This window comes from Anomalospiza imberbis, unplaced genomic scaffold (genome assembly GCF_031753505.1).
Source record: "Anomalospiza imberbis isolate Cuckoo-Finch-1a 21T00152 unplaced genomic scaffold, ASM3175350v1 scaffold_136, whole genome shotgun sequence".
In the NCBI taxonomy this organism is placed as follows: domain Eukaryota; kingdom Metazoa; phylum Chordata; class Aves; order Passeriformes; family Viduidae; genus Anomalospiza; species Anomalospiza imberbis.
The window spans coordinates 175082-199717 of record NW_027099760.1 but is presented as its reverse complement, the minus strand read 5'-3'; the positions used below and the strand labels follow the sequence as shown (position 1 = coordinate 199717).

Below are 24636 nucleotides of genomic sequence, written 5' to 3'. Positions count from 1 at the left end.
GGGTTTTTTTATTGGGGTGTGTTTGGAGCTTGCAGATTGTGGAATTGAGCCCCAAATGTCGTCTGGGAGGCCCAAATAAACCCTGGGAGGGTTTTTTCTCTGTGTGTGTGTGTGTGTGTAGGTTTGGATCTTGCAGGACCCCAGAGCTGAGCCCCTTGGGGGGATCTTTGGGAGTCCACGTGGCCATTGCCCAGGGCCACCAGGGGGAAGACATTGGTCGTGGGGACCCCAAGGGGAGCAGAGGAGGGAAACCCCTGAGACCCCCAGAGTGGGGAGAGAAGAGAGGGGCGATCCTGGAGCTGGGGGACCCCCGGCTGGATGGAAAGGGGGGGAGCCTGGAGAGGAGGGACCCCTGGGACCCCTGGGACCTCAAAGTAGATCATCAGGGGAGAAGGGACCCCATGGACCCCCAAAAGCTCCTGGATCATCCCTAAGCAGGAGGCTGGAGAAGGGGGAACCCCTGGAGCCATTGGACCCCCATCATCCCAAGGAAAGGAAACCTCTGGAACGCCAAAAGTGGAGAGATCAGAGATCGGGAAGTCCTGGGAGAGTTGTTTTGGGCTGAACCTTGATATAGTGGAGATTTCCATGGACACAAGACTCCTGCTGACTTCTAGGGATGGACTTGAGCAGTGAGGCGCCTCTACTCCAATGCCCTCCCACCTTGGTTTTCCCCAAAGCAGGATTTGTCATTCCCAGGCTTTGGCTGGATGGAGAAGGAGGAAAAGCCCTGGAGATCCTGCAGGAGGAGGGGCTACAAACCCAGCCCAGGAAGCTGCAGGGAGGAAAGAGCCCCCCTGAGCCAGGAAGGCGGCCGGAGATCCAGCCGGAGCTCGGAGCTGGTGGAGAAGCCTCATGGCAGGGAGAAGCCTCACAAGTGCTTGGAATGTGGGCAAGGTTTCAGCTGCAGCTCCACCCTGGTGGAACTCCAGAACACCCACACTGGGGAGAGGCCCTGTGAGTGTGGGGAGTGTGGGGAAAGCTTCAGTGGGACCTCTGAGCTCACCAAGCACCACAGGATCCACACTGGGGAACGGCCCTATGAGTGCTTGGAATGGCAGAAGAGCTTCAGGTGGAATTCAGAGATCGTCCCTCACCAGCACTTCCACACCAGGGAGAGGCCCTGTGAGTGCCCCGAGTGCAGGAAGAGCTTCGTGCGCTGCTCCAGCTCCATCCCCCATGGGAGGATCCACGTTGGATGATCCCCAGTGAGCCCCGTTGGGCAGAGCCCCGGTGACCCTGCTCTGGGTGATCCCAGTTGGGTACGGGGAAGGTGTTGGAGAGATTTCTTTCCCCTCTCCTTGTCCTGGTGTGATTTAGTTGGTAATAAATTCCCTCCCTGTGTCCGGGCCGGGTCTGTTGTGCCCGTGCCGGATTTGCTGAGGGATCTCTCCCGCTCCTTGTCCCCAGGCAGGAACCCTCGGTTCCATTTGCTGTCCCTGTGCGGCTGCGGGGGGCAGGGACAGAGCGGCTCTGGGGGGTGCCTGGCATGGGGCCAGCGTCACCCCTCGCCACGGGCACCCCTGAGACCCCGCGCAGCCGGGCACACATTTCTGGGCACAGCTGAGCTCCCAGCTGCGCAGCGCCCCAAGGCTCCCCGTGCCTGGAAAAGCCCCAGCCGGGGCTGCAGCGTCCCGGAACCGCTCAGCCAATCCAAACGCGGCCAAAACGCGCTGCAGCCAATGGGAGCGCGAGGAGTTGAGGAGTCATCGGTTGTGTGGCAGAGCCTCGGCAATCGGTGCCCAAAAGTGCTCGGAGCCAATGAGAGCGCGCGGCGCTGCTGAGCCCGCGCTGCTCCGGACTGGTGCTGCCAGCGCAGCGCGGCCGCTCTGGGGCTGGTGCTCCCTGGGCGGCGCTGGCCATGGGGCGAGTGGCGGCAGCTGGGGCCGTACTGGTGGCACTGGTGGTGCTGGGAGCCCCCCCGGCTGCGGGCGCGGAGCTCTCGGGAGAGCGGGGGGGGGCGGGAGGCGGTGGGACAGGGGGGAGAATGGGGAAAAGGGGGCGGTGGGAGCCCGAAATTGCAGGGGCAGGAGGAGGAGGGGACCCCGAAAGGAAGAGCGGGAGGGGCTGAGGATTGGGGGCAGGTGAGGAAGGGGTGGGAGAGGGTGGGAAAGTGGGGAAAAGGGGAGAGTAGGACCCCAAACCTGAGCGGGAAGGGGGGCTGGGCTTTTGGGAAATTATGTTTAAAAGGTTGGGAAAGAGGAAAAGGAGTAATTGGGACCCCTAAACTCATATCGGGAGAGGCTGAAAGTCGGAGGGGAGAGGATGTGAAGGGGCAAATGGGGGAAGAATGGAAAAGAGGAAGTGGCAGCTCCGGCAGGAGGGATCCATGGTCGCCCTGGGGCACAGGGGGTGCGGAGTGGGGATCCGGGGTGGATCCCGGAGCTCTGGGGGTTCTGGGGGGGCACCCCCGGACCTGTGTCCTGCACAGACAGGGGTGTTCCAGTACGTGGGAAAGTCCGAGTGCCACTTCATGAACGGCACGGAGAAGGTGAGGTACCTGAGCAGGTTCATCTACAATCGGGAGCAGTACGCGATGTTCGACTGCGACGTGGGGCACTTTTTGGGGTTCACCCCCTATGGGGAGACAGCAGCCAGGTATTGGAACAGCGACCCAGACGTTATGGAGCAAAAAAGGGCTGCGGCGGACTGGCTGTGCCGGTACAACCACGAGTATCTCAGCCCGTTCCTCACGGAGCGCCGAGGTGAGCGCGGGGCAGAGCGTGTCCCCTCGGGCCCTGCCCTGGCAATGACCCTGGAGCCCCTCAAAACCTCCCTGGAATCGGCCCAGAGCCCTCAGCCCTCCTTGTGCCCATCCCCGAGACCTTGTGTCCCTGCCACTGACCCCCGTGGCTCTCCCAGTCCATCCCAGTCTCTCCCAGTGCCTCCCGGCTGTCCATCTCAGCCTAGCGTGGTGCTGCCGCCTCTCAGCCAATCAGAGCGCGTGTCTCTGATGACTCATCAGTTGCCAGGCAGACCCGCAGCGCCGAGTGCCCCGCACTGGACTCGGCCTCCCAGTGCCGCGCACTTCGTTCCCAGTTCCTCCCAGTGCCGCCCCAGTCCCTCCCAGTCCATTCCCAGTCCATTCCCACTTCACTCCTAGACCTCCATCCTCCCTCCCAGTGCCCCCCATCCCCTCCCATCTCTCTGAGTGCCACCCCAGTCCTTCCCAGTCCATTCCCAGTCCCTCCCAAGTCCACCCCACACCTCCCCGCTCTCTCCCAGTGTCCCCAAGCGTGCCCATCTCGCTGGTGCCCTCGAGCTCCCAGCCCGGGGTTGCTCCGTGATGGATTTCTAACCTGCCCACACCCAGCTGAGGTGGTTCCAGGGCCAGCAGGAGCTCTCTGTGGTGGCCACCGACATGGTCCCCAACAAGGACTGGATCTACCAGCTCCTGGTGTTACTGGAAACATCCCCCTGGCGCAGGCTCACCTGCAGCTGGCAGGTGGAGCACATCAGCCTGGAGCACCCCCTGAGCTGGCACTGGGGCACAGGGGAGGAATTGGGGGCGCTGCCAGAGCCACTGGGATGTGCTGGGAGCAACTGGGGGGGAGTTGGAGACAGCCTGGTTTGAGCTGGGATAGGGGCTCAGGGGAGTGGAAAGGCTGAGAAGGGGTTTGAAGGATGCTGGGGAGGGTGGGATGGGGTTCCAGGGGTCCTGGTGGACACTGGGAGGGAGTTTGGAGGTGCTGGGTGTGACTGGGAGGGATTGGAGTGAGCCTGGAGGAGCTGGAAGGAGATTGGGGATGGAAAAGCAGAGCTTGGGATGAGGTTGGTTGTGCTGGGAAGAGACTGAGAGGGGTCTGTGTGAGTCCTGGTGGGGCTGGGAAGGGACTGGGAGAGGGTTTGGGGGTCCTGGGGCTGTAGGGGAAAACTGGAAGGGGGTGGTCGGATCCTGACAGGAATGGGAGAGGCTTTGGTGTGTCTAGGGGAGACCGGGAAGGGTTTGGGGGGAGATTTCAGGGGTTCCTGGGTGGGATGGGAGTGACCGGGAGGGTACTTGGAGGGGCTTGGGGTGTCTCTGAGAGGTTTTGGGGGGTCCTTACTCCTGCAGACCCCCCAGAGATGCCACTGGATGCCGCCCGCAGCAAGATGCTGTCAGGGATCGGGGGCTCCGAGTTGGGCTTCATCTTCCTGGCGCTGGGGCTCAGCTTCTAGGAGCTTGTGTGCTCCTTCCCTGGGGCCACCAGCCCGGTGTCACCCCCTTTTCTCTGCACACAGAGCTCCTGAGTCGCCAGTGGCCGTAGCCGCTCCCCATGGTCTCGGGCCCGGCCGGGACCCCCCGCTTCATCCCCACGCTGATTTTGGGGGGGTCGTGTGTCCCCCCAGCCCTGCTGTCACTCTGCCCCTGCCCGCCTGCTCCCAGTGTTCCCAGTAAAGCTTCCCAGTTAAACCCAGCCCAGGTTATGGGGGGCAGTGGGGAGGGACTTGGGGGGACCCCACGCGGGGGCCGGGACTGGGCAGGGAGGGTGGGGTCCAGGTGGGGAACACTGGGTGCTGCGGGTCTGCCCGGCAACTGGTGAGTCATCAGCCCCGCTCGCTCTGATTGGCTGACTCTTGTGCACCGCGTTCTCTCATTGGCTGAGGAGAGGCCCGGGACTGGAGAGAAGCAACGGCAGAGATCCCGCCCCGAGCACCGGCACGGGGACAACAGACCCAGCCTGGGCACACGGAGGGAATTTATTACCAACCAAACACAGCAGCACAAGGAGAAGGGAAAGAAATCCCTCCAACACCTTCCCCCCACCCAACGGGGATCACCCACAACAGGGCTTATCCACGATGGAGAGACGGGGACAGCCGAGTTTAGACCAGAAGCCAATTTCATTGAGGGTACCAGGTGTTTATACAGGGTTTTACTTGTGTGGTGCTCAGATAGGGCTCGATGTTTGCTGACAATTTCCCATTGGTTACACATTCTTCATGACATCACGGCACCTGGGAACATTATCTTATCACAAAGTCTCACAACAGGTTGCTTGGTCACTTCTTGCCCAGGGAGACTTAAACTGTGTCTGTGTCTCCCACAGTTGCTGCTCAGTCAGGCCTCAGATATCAGCCCCTTTATCAGCTCCATTGTTTTCCTCTCTGTTTTATTCCCCATTCGGGGGCACCAGGGCTCTGCCCAACGGGGGTCACTGGGGATCATCCAGCCCAGATCCTCCCATGGGGGATGGAGCTGGAGCAGCGCATGAAGCTCTTCCCTCACTCTCTTCCCTCACTCCAAGCTCTTCCCTCACTGGGGGCACTGGCAGGGCTTCCCCTAGTGGTGCCTCCGTTGGTGTTGGGTCCTGGAGCAGCTCTTCCCCTACTCCCCACACTCATAGGGCCTCTCCACGACGTGGAGGCACCGGTGCCTGGTGAGGTGGGAGTTTTGCTTGAAGCCCTTCCCGCAGTCAGGGCAGCGGAAGGGCCTCTCTTCTGTGTGAATCCGCTCATGTTTGAGGAGATCGGAGCTGGTCTGAAACCTCTTCCCACACTGGGGACACTCGTAGGGCCTCTCCCCAGTGTGGATGCACTGGTGTCTTCTCAGGGAAGAGCTCCACCCAAAGCTCTTCCCACATTCCAAACAGGTGTAGGGCTGTTCCCCAGTGTGGATCACCTGGTGCCGCATCAGGGTGGAGCTGTGGCTGAAGCTCTTCCCACACTCCCCACACTCATAGGGCCGTTCCCCAGTGTGGATCCTCTGGTGCTGGATCAGCTTGGAGTTGAAGCTGAAACACTGCCCACATTCCAAGCACTTGTGGGGCTTCTCCCTGCCACGAGGCTTCTCCACCAGCTCCGAGCTCCAGCTGGATCTCTGGTTGCCTTCCTGGCTCAGGGGGGCTCTTTCCTCCCAGCAGCTCCCTGGGCTGGATTTGCAGCCCCTCCTCCGGCAGGATCTCCAGGGCTTTTCCTCCTCCTCCATCCAGCCAAACCCTGGGAATGAAAACTCCTGGTTTGGGGAAAAAAACAAGAGGAGAGCATTTTGGACGGGAGGTTCCTCCCTGCCCAAGTTCATCTCAAGAAGTCATTGGTAAGTTTTTGTAAGTAAGAACCTCCAAAACACCAAGATTCACCCCAGAAATCCTGCAAACATAAAGACACAGATCAAAAACATCCCACACATCACATATCAGCAAAAACCTCCTCCAAAAAATAAAGATTCAGCTGCCACATAAAACCAAAGCAACAACATTTGGCCCAAGCAAGCTCAGAAACCCCAAGATTCACCCCGTGAAAATCCTGGATCCCCCTCCACAGTCACCTGCTGCATGTGGGGGGAGCAGCGCTCCTGGGGCTGGGGGGAGGCTGCAGATACAGGGAGGGGTGGAACCTTGTGCTGCTTCCTGTTTCTGCTCCTCCTCCTGTGACTGCTCTTCCTCACACTCCTCTTCCTCCTGCTATTCCTCCTTCTCCTGCACAATCCCACCTTCTCCTGCCACGTCCATCGTTTGACCATTTTGTTCCTCAACCCTGCTTCTCCTTCCCTTCTCCTCCTGCCCCCAGGCCCAGCACCCACTGCCGGCTCCCTCTTCCCCCCAGACCCACAGCATCCCAGCGCAGGGGCAGGGATGGAGCTGGGGCAGGTCGGGCTGGGGCAGCGCTGGGCTCTCGGCCGCTTCCGCCCGCACTCGGTCCCCACTGCAGCCGCTCCCGCCAGGACAGCGCGGGGGGGCCCGGCCTTGGCGCTGACCCACTCCCACCTCCCCAAATTCCCCTCGCGGGGGCGATGGGGCCGAGGGGGGGGCGCAGGTGGGCTCCAGGTGGGGAACGCTGGGAGCTGCGAGTCTGCCTGGCAACTGGTGAGTCATCAGCGCCCTGCGCTCTGATTGGCTGAGCTCTGCCTGAGGGCTGGGGCTGCAGCAAAGAGGGGACACCCTGCTCCAGGGGGGATGTCCCGAAAACGGGGGACCCCCGTGAAAGGAACAAGAGGAAAGTGTCTTTACAAACAGATGCTGTGAATCTGCTCCGAGATACGGCCAGGGACCTGTGCATAAGGAAGTGACAGGAGAAGCCATCGGTTTCAGGAAATGTTATCAACTGTTGACACAGACTGCTGCTCAGCCAAGGTCCCGCTCAATTAATGAACTTCCCGAAGAACAACAAAGACTTAACAGAGCCATGAATATCGTCTGCTATACAATACTGGGGTGCACAATAAGGAGGTATGTAGTAGGTGGATTGGGAAGTCTGCACCTCTCAAGTACTTCAGCCAGTGGGGAAAGGGAGAGGGAGATGGGGCCAGGAGAATTGGGATGAAAAGGAGGCTGTGTCCTCCAACAACTGCAGAGATCCCATGGGGAATGTCCCATGGCCTCTCCCATTTCTAGGAATGAAATTACTTTTACAGGACTCCTCTGTCTGCTTTGTGGACAGAAACCTCTGCTGATGTCAATTTTCCCACACACCCTGGGGCTCATCCGGAATTCCTTCCACTGGTCCGGAGGGCCGGCGGGCAGGGAGTGCAGCTGAAGGTGCCTCACCCACTTTGGGTGATCGGCTCCCTTGGCTGGCGGCGGCACCGGGGATCGATTGGGGACCCGGGAGTGACCAGGAGACAGACGAGGGACACATCAGGGGGGTCTGTGAAGAGTCAGCAGGGAGAGAGCACTGAAAATCTCAGCAGTGAGTGCACTGGGATCTTCGGGGAGTGAACATGGCAGGGCACCCAGGGAGGGGAGAAAAGGGAAAGCCAGGCAGGGGTCCTGGCCAAAGGGATGATGATCCCAAAATGTCTCTGAAGGGTCCCTTGGGAGAATGTTGAGGTAGTTTGCACATTCCCCCAGAGGTAATTAAGGACATGGACACCCAGGGGTGCAATAAGGGAAGTGGAGAAGGGATTTGGACAACAGGGGATGGATGGTGTTGGTGTGCTGGGAAGGGATCGGGTGAAGGGCAGTGTGCAGCAATATGGTGAAGGCAAGAAGCAGCAGGAGGAATCTATGTGGTAAGAAAAAGGATGATGGAAAAGAGTAGGAAAAGAAAAATACTCAGGATTGGGATGTATTGCAGCAGGGTCTTCTCCTCAAAATTTACCAGCTGATACTTTGAATTCCCTGTTTCCAGGAGAGGAAAAGAAGGAGGTCAGGATGCCAGGGGGTTTCTCTGTGGTGGGCAGCGGCAGCACCGGGCGCAGAGGTGCGGGACCGGGAGCACGGGCTGGAGGCCTGTGGGGAGCTGCGGGGCCGGGCCGGGGCTGTGGGGCAGCCGGGGCTCAGCGCCGGGCGCTGCCTGACCCCACCAGCCCCGGGCAGGGCCGGCAGTGGCCCCCGGCCCCCAGGAGCCTGCGGGACGCCCCGGCCGCTGCCCGGCCCCGTGGAGCTGCCGGCCCTGCCCGCCGGGGGGGCCTCCTTCGGACACTGCGGCAGGACAGGGACCGGCTCTGGGATACGGGCTGGGGAGGGGACCCTGAGCACAAGGAGGAAAACAAAGACACATCTGGGAAACGCAGATTGTACATGGAAGGATCAGGGTTTTCTATTAAGCATTTGCTTTGGGTCGATGGAGAAAGGAAAGACTTTGCACAAAGCTCAGCAGCTCACAGAGGATGAGCACCCACAGGCAGTGAGCGGGGCTGCAGGAGTGGCAGAAGAAGGCCCTGGAGCACTTGGGCACAAAGGCACAGCAGCTGAATGCAAGAAGGGATGAGCAAAAGGCCAAGCTGAAGGCAAAGGCCATGGCACAGTTCCTACAGCCCCTCAGGGATCAACCCCAGGGCCCAAGGGGGCCCCAGCACCCAGGGGACGGGGTCGGCCACAAGCACCTGGCAGAGGCATTGCCCTCCTGGCCAGGGGAGAGCCCACCCAAACAGCCCCTGGGAAGGAGTCAGGGCTGTAAACCAAGATGCCATGGGTACAGGTTTTGCCGTTGGCTTTGGCAAGAAGAAGAGCCAGACCCAGGGCAGATATTCAATTCTCTCCCTTGCAATTGATCTTGGGAATTCCTTACCCTGGTAATTCTCCACCCAGTGCAGGGTGGGGATAAGGGATGTACATTTAAAGCAGTCTGTGGCCAGAGTCCTGTCTCTTGTGAAATCTCTCCCACAGGAAGCTGGGCTGGCACAGAGCCTGCCTTGGCACTTTGCTGTTCCCAACATCCAAGCAGGACATCGGGCCCTGCCTAAGGAGGCCAAAGCAGCACCACTGGTGGCCAAGTGGCGTGGCCCATGCCAAGTGTCCCTGAGGCCAGAAACAGCCCCCAGCACAGCTGAGCACTGGGGGACCCCTCAGCCTGGGCTCCAGGGCTCTGAAGCCCCGGAGATTTGCACTTCCCGCCTGCAGCAGGAGCATGGGAGGCCCCCACGGAGCCTGCACTGAAGGCAGCGCAGCAGCAGCCAGGGCTCCACAGCGGGGCAAGCCCCTGGGCCTGCCCACACATCCTCTGCTCAAATCCTCTGCCTGGGCACCCTCCTTGGGCATCTCCAGCCACCGGGGCCAATCCTTGCTGCCACTGCTGCAGCTTCAGTGCTTTCTGGGCCTGCACTGCCACAGCTGCTGGCGAAGACAGCGGCACAATTCCACTCTGGGTCTCAGCCACACTCACACACTGCGCTGCCTGGGATTGCACTGATGGAAAATACACCAGGTCATAGACTTGAACATTTTTAACATTTTATTTCCCTACTCAGCCTTGGTTTGCCTTGGCCTCGGGGAAGGAAATGGTAAAGGTTTTTTTAAGGGATGTTCCACCACTCAATGTAGATGAGTTTAACATCTCAACACACTGGGAATGGCCCAAAAGATTCCCACAAAGATAACGCCCAGCAGCAAACAGCAACCAACACCTACCCCAGACACTGCCCCCGGCAGAGCTGGAGACACCTGCTCTGGAAAAGGCTGAGAAGGAAATCCAGCAGTTCCGACCTGATGAACAGCAGAAGCCAAGAAATCCGGGTCCAACAGGAACCCAAATACTAAAAACTGCACAACTTGAAACTACAGAACATTAAACCAATGGATTTAGATTGGTTCAGACTGTATCAAGTCAGGGAAAAATCCAGTTAAACCCACGTGTCATGGAACGATTTTCTCTGCACACCCGGGCTATGTGGGGATGGAATGATTTCTGTTGCACATCCTGTCCAGAATCAAGGAATGCCTTGACTCTAACACTAAACATATTGATGGAGTTTTGTTGTTTTTTTTTTTTTCTTGCACTTTCAGTGCAAAGTTTATAGCAGAAGAGTATTTTTGGTAATAATCCTACTTCTATATTGCCGGTTAGGTTTTGGCCAGGGATGAGAGAATGAGTTTTTACTCCGAGGAGAAGTAGAAAAAACTTAATTGCCTTGGATTTTTTTGTGTATGTTTGTGTGAGAGATACCAAAATTTTGGTCTGGGTTTTTCGACGTTCACCTTTAGGCTGCATTTTGCAAAATTAGAAGAGATTTAAAGGTGACCCTTTAACTCATAAACAGTAAATAGATGATTTGAAGGAAAAATGAAAAAAACAGCAGGTTGTGGGGGTCCACATGTGAGGCTGCTGAAGGCTGCTCTGGAAGAGAAGCTGCATTCCAGGCAGCCAGCAGAGGAGCTTTAGAAATGCAAATTAACACTGCTGGGGCAAAGTGGGGACAATGGACCTCCCTCTTCTTGCCTGGGGCAGGAATTGGGCTGATTCCCTCTGCCCCTCACCCCAAGCTCTGCCTGCCTGCACAGATGGAATCTGCACAGCTGAAGGCAGAGCCCATGGTGAGGATCTCTGACTCTGCAACAGAAATGGGTGAAGCTGCAAAGGGAAACAGCAAATGGAGAATGTTGTGAAAACCTCACTAAAATAAGGGGGGGATCATCCCTGTGCCCAGGCGGATCGGGAAGTCTGAACCTTCCAAGTCCCTCAGCCAGTGGGCAAAGGCAGTGGGAGATGCGGCCGGGAAAATGAGCATCCAAAGGAGGCAGCGTGCTACAACAAGGGCAGAGAGCGCATGGCAAATGCCCCACGGCCTCTCCCTCTGCTCAGCAATCGAGTCACTTTGACAGGACTGCTCGGTCTCCTCTGGCCACAGAAACCTCCGGCGACGGGAATTTCCCCGCACGGGCCCGGCCACGGGGCAGCCACCTCTGTCCCAGCCACAGCAACCGGGACGAGCCAGCGCTGCTCCGGCAGCGGCTCCTGCCCAGGCAGCGGCGGGAAGGAGACCGCGGGCAGCCGCTCCCGCAGCGCCCTCAGCCCAGGGCCGGCACGGGCCGGACACGGCACCGCCAAGCCGCCGGAGCCCCCTGCCGCCCCCTCCGCCCGCAGCGAGCCCCGAGCCCCCGCAGAACCCGGCGCGGCTCCCACCTGCGCCGGGGCCGCCTCCGAGCTCCGCCAATGCCGCCTCCCCGCGCTCCGGCCGCTGCCGCCGCTCCCGGGCCCGCACAGACGCTCCGCCAATGGCGCCGCTGCCGAGCCAGGGCCGCCCTCAGGCCGCCAGCGGGGCCGTGCTTCGCCCCGCTCTCACCCATCAGCGCGCCAGAACCGCGACTGACGGACAGGGAGGAGGTGGCCTCGGCAGGGGCCGCCCCTGGGGTCCGGGTGCCTGCGGCCACCAACGAGGAGGAGGCGGCCACCGGAAGGGGACAGCGCTCGGAGGTGGCCCTGGGGCCCCTGGAGCACTTGCTGGCCGCGTGGAAAAGAGCCAGGTGTTTCGTCTGGGGGATGTGTCGCCGGCTCGAGGCCATCAAGGCCATCCTGCAGGGAACAAATGAGGCGTCCCCCGATGTCCTCAGGGACTTGGTGGCCAAGGCGGCCATGGCCGAGCGGCTGTGGGAGGCCAGTGCCCGCCTGGCCACGCGTCACCTGCTGGGGATACTTGGGGACATCTGCAGGCTCCTCGTGAAGCCCCCCGGTGGCTCCGGTGGCCCCAGTGGCCGCACAGTGGCTGAGCGGAGCCAAAAAGCCATCGCGGACATCCCGAGGCTGCTGCAGGGACAGTGATGTCACCGGAGTGATGACATCATCGGGGACATCGCTGCTGTCACTTGTCCCCTCCCTGCGCAGGCTTTGAGACAAATTTGGGTAATTTTCTGGGAATTTTCAACGAAATTGTCCAAATGCTGATGGGAATTCCTGGGGTGACATCACTGGGGACACTTGGGGACATTCTGAGCACAATCAGAATGCTTTTGCATTTCTCTGTTGGCTTTTGCATTTCTCTGTTGGCTTTTGCAGGTTCCTATTGACCACGAGCATTTTGCTCTGCTGCTCAATACTGATTTTGATTATCGATAATTCCTTGCAGCTGCTTGCTGGCACAATAAAATCTCAGAGTTGGCACGGACAAGTCCAAGGCTGTGTGAGCTTTCTGCCAGGTTTTGGGAATCCTTGACTGTGAAAAACGCCAATCACTTGTTTTAAAATTTTAAAAGCTTCATAGTAATAAACCCATAATAGAAACAGGAATAAAAGTGAGAGCAATGAGAATTTGGACAATCAGAGTTAGGACAATAAAGGACAATAAAAAGCAAAGAATTACAGACGTCCGGGTGGGTTTGGGCACTAAGCCACAAAAACATGCCTGGCTAACAAAGGGTTAACCCTTAAAAGCAATAGCCTGTTGCACATTCAAATATCTCACCCACGATGCATAAATTCTTTTCAAACAAAGGGTGTTCTCTGCTTTTTGTCAGCTTTTCCCCCTCAGTCCTGGTGGCTCCTTACAGACAGAGGAGAGGTGTAAGAATGTTTGTCTTTTCCCAGAAGGAGGCAGTAACTCTTGCTGTTATCTCCGTGCGAAGAATTTCTTACTTATCCTATCCATTCCTTGAGCTCGTTACAAAAAATATCTTACATCGCATAGTTTCTATTTTAACATTATGTCATAACCCAAAACTGCATTTCCCACACTACTTCAAAAGGATTAATACAGTTCTACAAAATAACTGTGCAACACAGCACACAGAGTATCCAAGTTAATATTTGCCAAGAGCCGATCATTCAATCTGCATTTTTCACACTGACAAATCCATTGCTCACATCCCTGGGCCCCCCCGGTCCCGGCGCTGCTCCCGGGAGTCCCGCGGCTCCGGGGGCTCAAAGGGGAGGGGGCGGAACCCCCGTGATGGGTGGGGGGCACAAAGGGGGGTCCGGGCCCGGTGCTCGGGGGGGTCGGTGCTCGAGGGGGGGTCGGGGGCACTGAAGGGGGTGCGGGTGCGGTTTTTGGGGGGTCCCGGTGCCCGGGGAGGGGGGGTCAGTGCTCAGCAGCGGGGGCTGCCTGGGGACCCCCCCGGGCCCCCCAAACCCCAGCCGGGTGTGAAAAACAAAGTTCACTCTTGGAGATTTGTAAAAGTTTGATAAGGGATAAAAAAGGGTTTTCGGCCAAAGAACCCGCCCTTAACTTAACCCTTCGTTCTCCGGATCCGGTTCCACTGCAGGGCTACAAACACATCCCTGAGTTTTGACATTATTCAAACACTCCTGGGAGCTTTGGATGTTCCAGGAACTCTTGTTTGGTTCTCACCTCTGACTTGTCTGCAGGACATTCTGCAGATTAAGTCAATACATTTGATTTCTTCTCCTGGTTCCATCCTGTTGTTTCAGAGCCCCTGATAAATTCATAAACGCTTCTCAGGTTTGTGTCACTGTTATCACCTGCTGAGGCTGGTCCACAGATGGGAGAAACAATGGAATTGTTTTACACCTGAGTCAGCCACACAGAAGCATTTTAACATTGCATAGTCTCTATTTCAATATTTGTTATTGATCTATTTCATATTCATCTATTTTTAATATTTTAAGGCCTAGGAGAGAATATCTATTTGTTACTCTAGCATTAAATTGGTTACACGGTGCACACATAAACGGATCGATTTTATTGTACCAGCGAGCAGCTACAAGGAATCATCAATAATCAATCTCAATATCAAGTACCAGAGCAAAGTCCTTGTGATCAATAGCAACGCGCAGAAGCCAATGCAGAAATGCAGAAGCCAATTATTCCATTGTCATTCATAACCCGGCTCTGCTGCAGCCACAGCAGAAAGCTGCCTCTGCTGCAAGGCACCGAGGGGGTCATTCACCCCTGACCCGCCCCCGCCTCCATGAGTGTCCCCAGAGCGTCCTCAGAGTGTCCCCAAGTGTCCCCAGTGACGTCACCCAGGAATTCCCATCAGCATTTGGGACAATTTCAATGAAACTTCCCAGAAAATTCCCCAAATTTGTCTCAAATCCCATGTGGGGAGGGGAGAGGGGACAAGTGACAGCAGCGATGTCCCTGATGATGTCACCATCCCCAATGACGTCACAGTGGTGACATCACTGTCCCTGCAGCAGCCTCGGGATGTCCTCTGTGAAAAATGCATATTTTATGATTGGCTTTTCTCAAATATTAAATTGAATACTTGTTGCAAGCACATTTCTCTCTCTCAGGATTTTTATAAAGGTGCACAGAGAGAAGTGAAAGAGAAAACAATTTCTATTTCTGCTCCTTGTTTTTCTCTTGTGGAATGTGTTTGGAGAGTTGTTTACCTGGAGCAAATGCCTGGTTGGATCACGGTGGATTGTTTGGGCCTGATGGCCAATGAGATCCACCTGTGTCTGGGCTCTGGAGAACAGGGTCATGAGTTGTGAGGGAGTTAGATATGACAGTTAGAGAAAGCAGCATGTAGTTTTTAGTATCCTCTTTTATATAGCATATTGATGAATCACAGCATAATTATAATAAAGAAATCATTCAGCCTTCTGAACTAAGTCAGACATCATCGTTCTTCCCATTGGGTTCGCCGACATCGACAACAAATATTATATGTAATATATTGATTAGAAGTGCTGTATTAACATTTTGATAGAATGGTAAATGTAGTTTTGTAGTTAAAATGAAGCTTTAGTAGTTAAAGTAGAAAATGTGTATGTGTTTTTTTTAAAAAATAATGAGATACTGGCTTCGAGATAACAGTCACAGAACACCCAAATCTTCGGGAGAAGAGGAATTTATGGGTTTCTTATCAGAAGAAGGTAATTTCTTCAGGCCTTGCTCAGATTGGAAGACGCCGTGGGGATTAAAAGAAGGAGTTGACATATTCCAGAGAGAGTTTCTTATTTTAAATAGAATGTATGCATAACCATGAAGTATGTATGAATATGCAACAGTGAATGGATCTTAAGAGTTATTCCTTTGTTCACAAAACATGCCTGTCCTAGCGTAAGTGCCCGAGAATATCCAGACGTCCGTAATTCTTTGTTTTTTATTGTCCTGTAATAAAACGAACACTAAATTTTTATTACTCTAATTGTATTACTATTTTTATAACCATTTCATTATCATTAAACTTTTAAAAGTTGTAAAAACAAGTGATTGGCGCTTTTCCCGCTGCAGCACTTATTAACATTCTAATGCAAAACACGTAGCATCCACTTCAATACTTTGCAAAAGCCAAAACTATAATGTATGTTTTTCACACTGTCCACAAACTAAAATATCATCCATGAATGATGTTCTGAGGATTTGAGCAACACAGGGGCCAGGGCACTGGCCACAAAATGCTGACAAATTATACTACAGCAAAAGTAGTTAAAAATCATTACAAACTGTACTGTATCAAAATCGTTTAGATTAAGAATAAGTTGCAGAAGTCAAGACGAAATAGCAAAAGCCACCAACTACATAGTTCTTTATAACAAACCCAGGGCAGGTTTTTCCCTTGCTCGGAGAACTTGGGCCTTCCCCGGGCCCCTTCTGCCCTCTTGCAGAGCCAGTGGCATTTTCCACCACCCACAGTTTGTAACCAAGAGTCGGGTGCAGCCGAGAAGGCTCCAAGCGCCTCCTTCCAGGCTGACTCTGCAGATGCCGAGGCTGCTCTGGGCTCTGCCAGGGCTCTGCTGGGGCTCAGCTCTGGGCGAGGCTGGGCCCGCTCTCCCCTCACATTGCTCCGGGCAGCTGAGGCACACAGGGAGAAGGAAGGGACACGTCAAGGGAGTTGAGGTTTAAGAGAGTTTTTATTCAAAAACTGCCATACCAAACAGGCTGTCATAAGAGCCGTAACAAACAGGCTGTCCTAACTACCTTAACCAACTAGCACTGCTAACTACCATAACTAACTAGTTGTCCTAACTCACTACTGTAACTAAAAGCTGTCCTCCAGTGCATCATCTCCTCCTCTGCTGCCTCAGTTGCTTTGCTGCAGTGATCAGAGGGGTCAGGCTGGAGAGAGGCTTGGCTGATGATAAAAATGGGTGCTGCCCAAAGGAGAAAAAAGAAAGAAATGAACCGTTACTTTCCAGAGTCAACTTCCTCACAGGCTCTGTTGCAACAGGACAAAGGGAAATGGTCTGAAACTCAGGAGAGGGAAGCAGGCTCAGATTAGGTCTGAGGCAGAATTTTTTTAGCAGGAGAGTAGGGAAGCACTGACAGAAGGTGCCCAGAGATGTGGGAGGTGCCTCCTCCCTGGGAACATCCAAGCTCAGGTCAGGCAGGGCTCTGAGCCACCTGAGCTGCTTGAAGATGGCCCTGCTCGCTGTGGGGCCCCAGGTGCAGATGACCTCGAAAGGCCCCTGCCAAGCCAAACCAGGCGAGGATTCTGCTTGCTTTGCGTGTGGAAAGCAGCGAGACCGGAGACCATCGGAGGGGGCCCCACAAGAAAACCCCTCCCTGGCGCTGCTGCTTCCCCTGCAGCCGCTTGGCATTCACCTGCAGCAGCTCCTGGGCAGACCAGCGCCGCTCCTCGTCCGGCTCCAGGCTGCACTCGAGGAAGTCCCGCAGCAGAGCCGACAGGCGCCTGGGCTCCTGCAGCTGCGGGGTCCCGTTCTGCCGGATCAGAGCGCGAGCCTGCAGGAAAAGCAAACTCAGCGCTCTGCCAGCTTCCTTCCCACTCACAAGTGCTCACATCGACCCTGGCTTCCCAGCCCCAGCTCCATGGGCACTTTCCTCCCTGGCAGAGATGCTGCTCACAGCTCATTTTTCTATGCCAACCAAAAACCCCAAACTTTGGTGCTGCAAAAAGAAAAATACTCAGGATTGGGATGTATTGCAGCAGGGTCTTCTCCTCAAAATTTACCAGCTGATACTTTGAATTCCCTGTTTCCAGGAGAGGAAAAGAAGGAGGTCAGGATGCCAGGGGGTTTCTCTGTGGTGGGCAGCGGCAGCACCGGGCGCAGAGGTGCGGGACCGGGAGCACGGGCTGGAGGCCTGTGGGGAGCTGCAGGGCCGGGCCGGGGCTGTGGGGCAGCCGGGGCTCAGCGCCGGGCGCTGCCTGACCCCACCAGCCCCGGGCAGGGCCGGCAGTGGCCCCCGGCCCCCAGGAGCCTGCGGGACGCCCCGGCCGCTGCCCGGCCCCGTGGAGCTGCCGGCCCTGCCCGCCGGGGGGGCCTCCTTCGGACACTGCGGCAGGACAGGGACCGGCTCTGGGATACGGGCTGGGGAGGGCACCCTGAGCACAAGGAGGAAAACAAAGACACATCTGGGAAACGCAGATTGTACATGGAAGGATCAGGGTTTTCTATTAAGCATTTGCTTTGGGTCGATGGAGAAAGGAAAGACTTTGCACAAAGCTCAGCAGCTCACAGAGGATGAGCACCCACAGGCAGTGAGCGGGGCTGCAGGAGTGGCAGAAGAAGGCCCTGGAGCACTTGGGCACAAAGGCACAGCAGCTGAATGCAAGAAGGGATGAGCAAAAGGCCAAGCTGAAGGCAAAGGCCATGGCACAGTTCCTACAGCCCCTCAGGGATCAACCCCAGGGCCCAAGGGGGCCCCAGCACCCAGGGGACGGGGTCGGCCACAAGCACCTGGCAGAGGCATTGCCCTCCTGGCCAGGGGAGAGCCCACCCAAACAGCCCCTGGGAAGGAGTCAGGGCTGTAAACCAAGATGCCATGGGTACAGGTTTTGCCGTTGGCTTTGGCAAGAAGAAGAGCCAGACCCAGGGCAGATATTCAATTCTCTCCCTTGCAATTGATCTTGGGAATTCCTTACCCTGGTAATTCTCCACCCAGTGCAGGGTGGGGATAAGGGATGTACATTTAAAGCAGTCTGTGGCCAGAGTCCTGTCTCTTGTGAAATCTCTCCCACAGGAAGCTGGGCTGGCACAGAGCCTGCCTTGGCACTTTGCTGTTCCCAACATCCAAGCAGGACATCGGGCCCTGCCTAAGGAGGCCAAAGCAGCACCACTGGTGGCCAAGTGGCGTGGCCCATGCCAAGTGTCCCTGAGGCCAGAAACAGCCCCCAGCACAGCTGAGCACTGGGGGACCCCTCAGCCTGGGCTCCAGGGCTCTGAAGCCCCGGAGATTTGCACTTCCCGCCTGCAGCAGGAGCATGGGAGGCCCCCACGGAGCCTGCACTGAAGGCAGCGCAGCAGCAGCCAGGGCTCCACAGCGGGGCAAGCCCCTGGGCCTGCCCACACATCCTCTGCTCAAATCCTCTGCCTGGGCACCCTCCTTGGGCATCTCCAGCCACCGGGGCCAATCCTTGCTGCCACTGCTGCAGCTTCAGTGCTTTCTGGGCCTGCACTGCCACAGCTGCTGGCGAAGACAGCGGCACAATTCCACTCTGGGTCTCAGCCACACTCACACACTGCGCTGCCTGGGATTGCACTGATGGAAAATACACCAGGTCATAGACTTGAACATTTTTAACATTTTATTTCCCTACTCAGCCTTGGTTTGCCTTGGCCTCGGGGAAGGAAATGGTAAAGGTTTTTTTAAGGGATGTTCCACCACTCAATGTAGATGAGTTTAACATCTCAACACACTGGGAATGGCCCAAAAGATTCCCACAAAGATAACGCCCAGCAGCAAACAGCAACCAACACCTACCCCAGACACTGCCCCCGGCAGAGCTGGAGACACCTGCTCTGGAAAAGGCTGAGAAGGAAATCCAGCAGTTCCGACCTGATGAACAGCAGAAGCCAAGAAATCCGGGTCCAACAGGAACCCAAATACTAAAAACTGCACAACTTGAAACTACAGAACATTAAACCAATGGATTTAGATTGGTTCAGACTGTATCAAGTCAGGGAAAAATGCAGTTAAACCCACGTGTCATGGAACGATTTTCTCTGCACACCCGGGCTATGTGGGGATGGAATGATTTCTGTTGCACATCCTGTCCAGAATCAAGGAATGCCTTGACTCTAACACTAAACATATTGATGGAGTTTTGTTGTTTTTTTTTTTTTCTTGCACTTTCAGTGCAAAGTTTATAGCAGAAGAGTATTTTTGGTAATAATCCTACTTCTATATTGCCGGTTAGGTTTTGGCCAGGGATGAGAGAATGAGTTTTTACTCCGAGGAGAAGTAGAAAAAACTTAATTGCCTTGGATTTTTTTGTGTATGTTTGTGTGAGAGATACCAAAATTTTGGTCTGGGTTTTTCGACGTTCACCTTTAGGCTGCATTTTGCAAAATTAGAAGAGATTTAAAGGTGACCCTTTAACTCATAAACAGTAAATAGATGATTTGAAGGAAAAATGAAAAAAACAGCAGGTTGTGGGGGTCCACATGTGAGGCTGCTGAAGGCTGCTCTAGAAGAGAAGCTGCATTCCAGGCAGCCAGCAGAGGAGCTTTAGAAATGCAAATTAACACTGCTGGGGCAAAGTGGGGACAATGGACCTCCCTCTTCTTGCCTGGGGCAGGAATTGGGCTGATTCCCTCTGCCCCTCACCCCAAGCTCTGCCTGCCTGCACAGATGGAATCTGCACAGCTGAAGGCAGAGCCCATGGTGAGGATCTCTGACTCTGCAACAGAAATGGGTGAAGCTGCAAAGGGAAACAGCAAATGGAGAATGTTGTGAAAACCTCACTAAAATAAGGGGGGGATCATCCCTGTGCCCAGGCGGATCGGGAAGTCTGAACCTTCCAAGTCCCTCAGCCAGTGGGCAAAGGCAGTGGGAGATGCGGCCGGGAAAATGAGCATCCAAAGGAGGCAGCGTGCTACAACAAGGGCAGAGAGCGCATGGCAAATGCCCCACGGCCTCTCCCTCTGCTCAGCAATCGAGTCACTTTGACAGGACTGCTCGGTCTCCTCTGGCCACAGAAACCTCCGGCGACGGGAATTTCCCCGCACGGTCCCGGCCACGGGGCAGCCACCTCTGTCCCAGCCACAGCAACCGGGACGAGCCAGCGCTGCTCCGGCAGCGGCTCCTGCCCAGGCAGCGGCGGGAAGGAGACCGCGGGCAGCCGCTCCCGCAGCGCCCTCAGCCCAGGGCCGGCACGGGCCGGACACGGCACCGCCAAGCCGCCGGAGCCCCCTGCCGCCCCCTCCGCCCGCAGCGAGCCCCGAGCCCCCGCAGAACCCGGCGCGGCTCCCACCTGCGCCGGGGCCGCCTCCGAGCTCCGCCAATGCCGCCTCCCCGCGCTCCGGCCGCTGCCGCCGCTCCCGGGCCCGCACAGACGCTCCGCCAATGGCGCCGCTGCCGAGCCAGGGCCGCCCTCAGGCCGCCAGCGGGGCCGTGCTTCGCCCCGCTCTCACCCATCAGCGCGCCAGAACCGCGACTGACGGACAGGGAGGAGGTGGCCTCGGCAGGGGCCGCCCCTGGGGTCCGGGTGCCTGCGGCCACCAACGAGGAGGAGGCGGCCACCGGAAGGGGACAGCGCTCGGAGGTGGCCCTGGGGCCCCTGGAGCACTTGCTGGCCGCGTGGAAAAGAGCCAGGTGTTTCGTCTGGGGGATGTGTCGCCGGCTCGAGGCCATCGAGGCCATCCTGCAGGGAACAAATGAGGCGTCCCCCGATGTCCTCAGGGACTTGGTGGCCAAGGCGGCCATGGCCGAGCGGCTGTGGGAGGCCAGTGCCCGCCTGGCCACGCGTCACCTGCTGGGGATACTTGGGGACATCTGCAGGCTCCTCGTGAAGCCCCCCGGTGGCTCCGGTGGCCCCAGTGGCCGCACAGTGGCTGAGCGGAGCCAAAAAGCCATCGCGGACATCCCGAGGCTGCTGCAGGGACAGTGATGTCACCGGAGTGATGACATCATCGGGGACATCGCTGCTGTCACTTGTCCCCTCCCTGCGCAGGCTTTGAGACAAATTTGGGTAATTTTCTGGGAATTTTCAACGAAATTGTCCAAATGCTGATGGGAATTCCTGGGGTGACATCACTGGGGACACTTGGGGACATTCTGAGCACAATCAGAATGCTTTTGCATTTCTCTGTTGGCTTTTGCATTTCTCTGTTGGCTTTTGCAGGTTCCTATTGACCACGAGCATTTTGCTCTGCTGCTCAATACTGATTTTGATTATCGATAATTCCTTGCAGCTGCTTGCTGGCACAATAAAATCTCAGAGTTGGCACGGACAAGTCCAAGGCTGTGTGAGCTTTCTGCCAGGTTTTGGGAATCCTTGACTGTGAAAAACGCCAATCACTTGTTTTAAAATTTTAAAAGCTTCATAGTAATAAACCCATAATAGAAACAGGAATAAAAGTGAGAGCAATGAGAATTTGGACAATCAGAGTTAGGACAATAAAGGACAATAAAAAGCAAAGAATTACAGACGTCCGGGTGGGTTTGGGCACTAAGCCACAAAAACATGCCTGGCTAACAAAGGGTTAACCCTTAAAAGCAATAGCCTGTTGCACATTCAAATATCTCACCCACGATGCATAAATTCTTTTCAAACAAAGGGTGTTCTCTGCTTTTTGTCAGCTTTTCCCCCTCAGTCCTGGTGGCTCCTTACAGACAGAGGAGAGGTGTAAGAATGTTTGTCTTTTCCCAGAAGGAGGCAGTAACTCTTGCTGTTATCTCCGTGCGAAGAATTTCTTACTTATCCTATCCATTCCTTGAGCTCGTTACAAAAAATATCTTACATCGCATAGTTTCTATTTTAACATTATGTCATAACCCAAAACTGCATTTCCCACACTACTTCAAAAGGATTAATACAGTTCTACAAAATAACTGTGCAACACAGCACACAGAGTATCCAAGTTAATATTTGCCAAGAGCCGATCATTCAATCTGCATTTTTCACACTGACAAATCCATTGCTCACATCCCTGGGCCCCCCCGGTCCCGGCGCTGCTCCCGGGAGTCCCGCGGCTCCGGGGGCTCAAAGGGGAGGGGGCGGAACCCCCGTGATGGGTGGGGGGCACAAAGGGGGGTCCGGGCCCGGTGCTCGGGGGGGTCGGTGCTCGAGGGGGGGTCGGGGGCACTGAAGGGGGTGCGGGTGCGGTTTTTGGGGGGTCCCGGTGCCCGGGGAGGGGGGGTCAGTGCTCAGCAGCGGGGGCTGCCTGGGGACCCCCCCGGGCCCCCCAAACCCCAGCCGGGTGTGAAAAACAAAGTTCACTCTTGGAGATTTGTAAAAGTTTGATAAGGGATAAAAAAGGGTTTTCGGCCAAAGAACCCGCCCTTAACTTAACCCTTCGTTCTCCGGATCCGGTTCCACTGCAGGGCTACAAACACATCCCTGAGTTTTGACATTATTCAAACACTCCTGGGAGCTTTGGATGTTCCAGGAACTCTTGTTTGGTTCTCACCTCTGACTTGTCTGCAGGACATTCTGCAGATTAAGTCAATACATTTGATTTCTTCTCCTGGTTCCATCCTGTTGTTTCAGAGCCCCTGATAAATTCATAAACGCTTCTCAGGTTTGTGTCACTGTTATCACCTGCTGAGGCTGGTCCACAGATGGGAGAAACAATGGAATTGTTTTACACCTGAGTCAGCCACACAGAAGCATTTTAACATTGCATAGTCTCTATTTCAATATTTGTTATTGATCTATTTCATATTCATCTATTTTTAATATTTTAAGGCCTAGGAGAGAATATCTATTTGTTACTCTAGCATTAAATTGGTTACACGGTGCACACATAAACGGATCGATTTTATTGTACCAGCGAGCAGCTACAAGGAATCATCAATAATCAATCTCAATATCAAGTACCAGAGCAAAGTCCTTGTGATCAATAGCAACGCGCAGAAGCCAATGCAGAAATGCAGAAGCCAATTATTCCATTGTCATTCATAACCCGGCTCTGCTGCAGCCACAGCAGAAAGCTGCCTCTGCTGCAAGGCACCGAGGGGGTCATTCACCCCTGACCCGCCCCCGCCTCCATGAGTGTCCCCAGAGCGTCCTCAGAGTGTCCCCAAGTGTCCCCAGTGACGTCACCCAGGAATTCCCATCAGCATTTGGGACAATTTCAATGAAACTTCCCAGAAAATTCCCCAAATTTGTCTCAAATCCCATGTGGGGAGGGGAGAGGGGACAAGTGACAGCAGCGATGTCCCTGATGATGTCACCATCCCCAATGACGTCACAGTGGTGACATCACTGTCCCTGCAGCAGCCTCGGGATGTCCTCTGTGAAAAATGCATATTTTATGATTGGCTTTTCTCAAATATTAAATTGAATACTTGTTGCAAGCACATTTCTCTCTCTCAGGATTTTTATAAAGGTGCACAGAGAGAAGTGAAAGAGAAAACAATTTCTATTTCTGCTCCTTGTTTTTCTCTTGTGGAATGTGTTTGGAGAGTTGTTTACCTGGAGCAAATGCCTGGTTGGATCACGGTGGATTGTTTGGGCCTGATGGCCAATGAGATCCACCTGTGTCTGGGCTCTGGAGAACAGGGTCATGAGTTGTGAGGGAGTTAGATATGACAGTTAGAGAAAGCAGCATGTAGTTTTTAGTATCCTCTTTTATATAGCATATTGATGAATCACAGCATAATTATAATAAAGAAATCATTCAGCCTTCTGAACTAAGTCAGACATCATCGTTCTTCCCATTGGGTTCGCCGACATCGACAACAAATATTATATGTAATATATTGATTAGAAGTGCTGTATTAACATTTTGATAGAATGGTAAATGTAGTTTTGTAGTTAAAATGAAGCTTTAGTAGTTAAAGTAGAAAATGTGTATGTGTTTTTTTTAAAAAATAATGAGATACTGGCTTCGAGATAACAGTCACAGAACACCCAAATCTTCGGGAGAAGAGGAATTTATGGGTTTCTTATCAGAAGAAGGTAATTTCTTCAGGCCTTGCTCAGATTGGAAGACGCCGTGGGGATTAAAAGAAGGAGTTGACATATTCCAGAGAGAGTTTCTTATTTTAAATAGAATGTATGCATAACCATGAAGTATGTATGAATATGCAACAGTGAATGGATCTTAAGAGTTATTCCTTTGTTCACAAAACATGCCTGTCCTAGCGTAAGTGCCCGAGAATATCCAGACGTCCGTAATTCTTTGTTTTTTATTGTCCTGTAATAAAACGAACACTAAATTTTTATTACTCTAATTGTATTACTATTTTTATAACCATTTCATTATCATTAAACTTTTAAAAGTTGTAAAAACAAGTGATTGGCGCTTTTCCCGCTGCAGCACTTATTAACATTCTAATGCAAAACACGTAGCATCCACTTCAATACTTTGCAAAAGCCAAAACTATAATGTATGTTTTTCACACTGTCCACAAACTAAAATATCATCCATGAATGATGTTCTGAGGATTTGAGCAACACAGGGGCCAGGGCACTGGCCACAAAATGCTGACAAATTATACTACAGCAAAAGTAGTTAAAAATCATTACAAACTGTACTGTATCAAAATCGTTTAGATTAAGAATAAGTTGCAGAAGTCAAGACGAAATAGCAAAAGCCACCAACTACATAGTTCTTTATAACAAACCCAGGGCAGGTTTTTCCCTTGCTCGGAGAACTTGGGCCTTCCCCGGGCCCCTTCTGCCCTCTTGCAGAGCCAGTGGCATTTTCCACCACCCACAGTTTGTAACCAAGAGTCGGGTGCAGCCG

At 54.6% G+C, this 24636-nt stretch overlaps 1 protein-coding gene and 1 pseudogene across 1 annotated transcript in view; both read left to right on the top strand.

Moving 5' to 3' along the window:
* Positions 1 to 710: 710 nt before the first annotated feature.
* The window catches only part of LOC137466090 (zinc finger protein 850-like), a 164207-nt gene continuing 140281 nt past the window's right edge, over positions 711 to 24636 (top strand). Inside the window, exons 1-2 of the mRNA XM_068177995.1 lie at positions 711 to 1193; positions 5618 to 5626. Coding sequence (XP_068034096.1) covers positions 711 to 1193; positions 5618 to 5626 — 492 coding nt within the window. The remainder of the gene's footprint in view (positions 1194 to 5617; positions 5627 to 24636) is intronic.
* Positions 1862 to 4158, top strand: LOC137466089 (class II histocompatibility antigen, B-L beta chain-like; annotated as a pseudogene).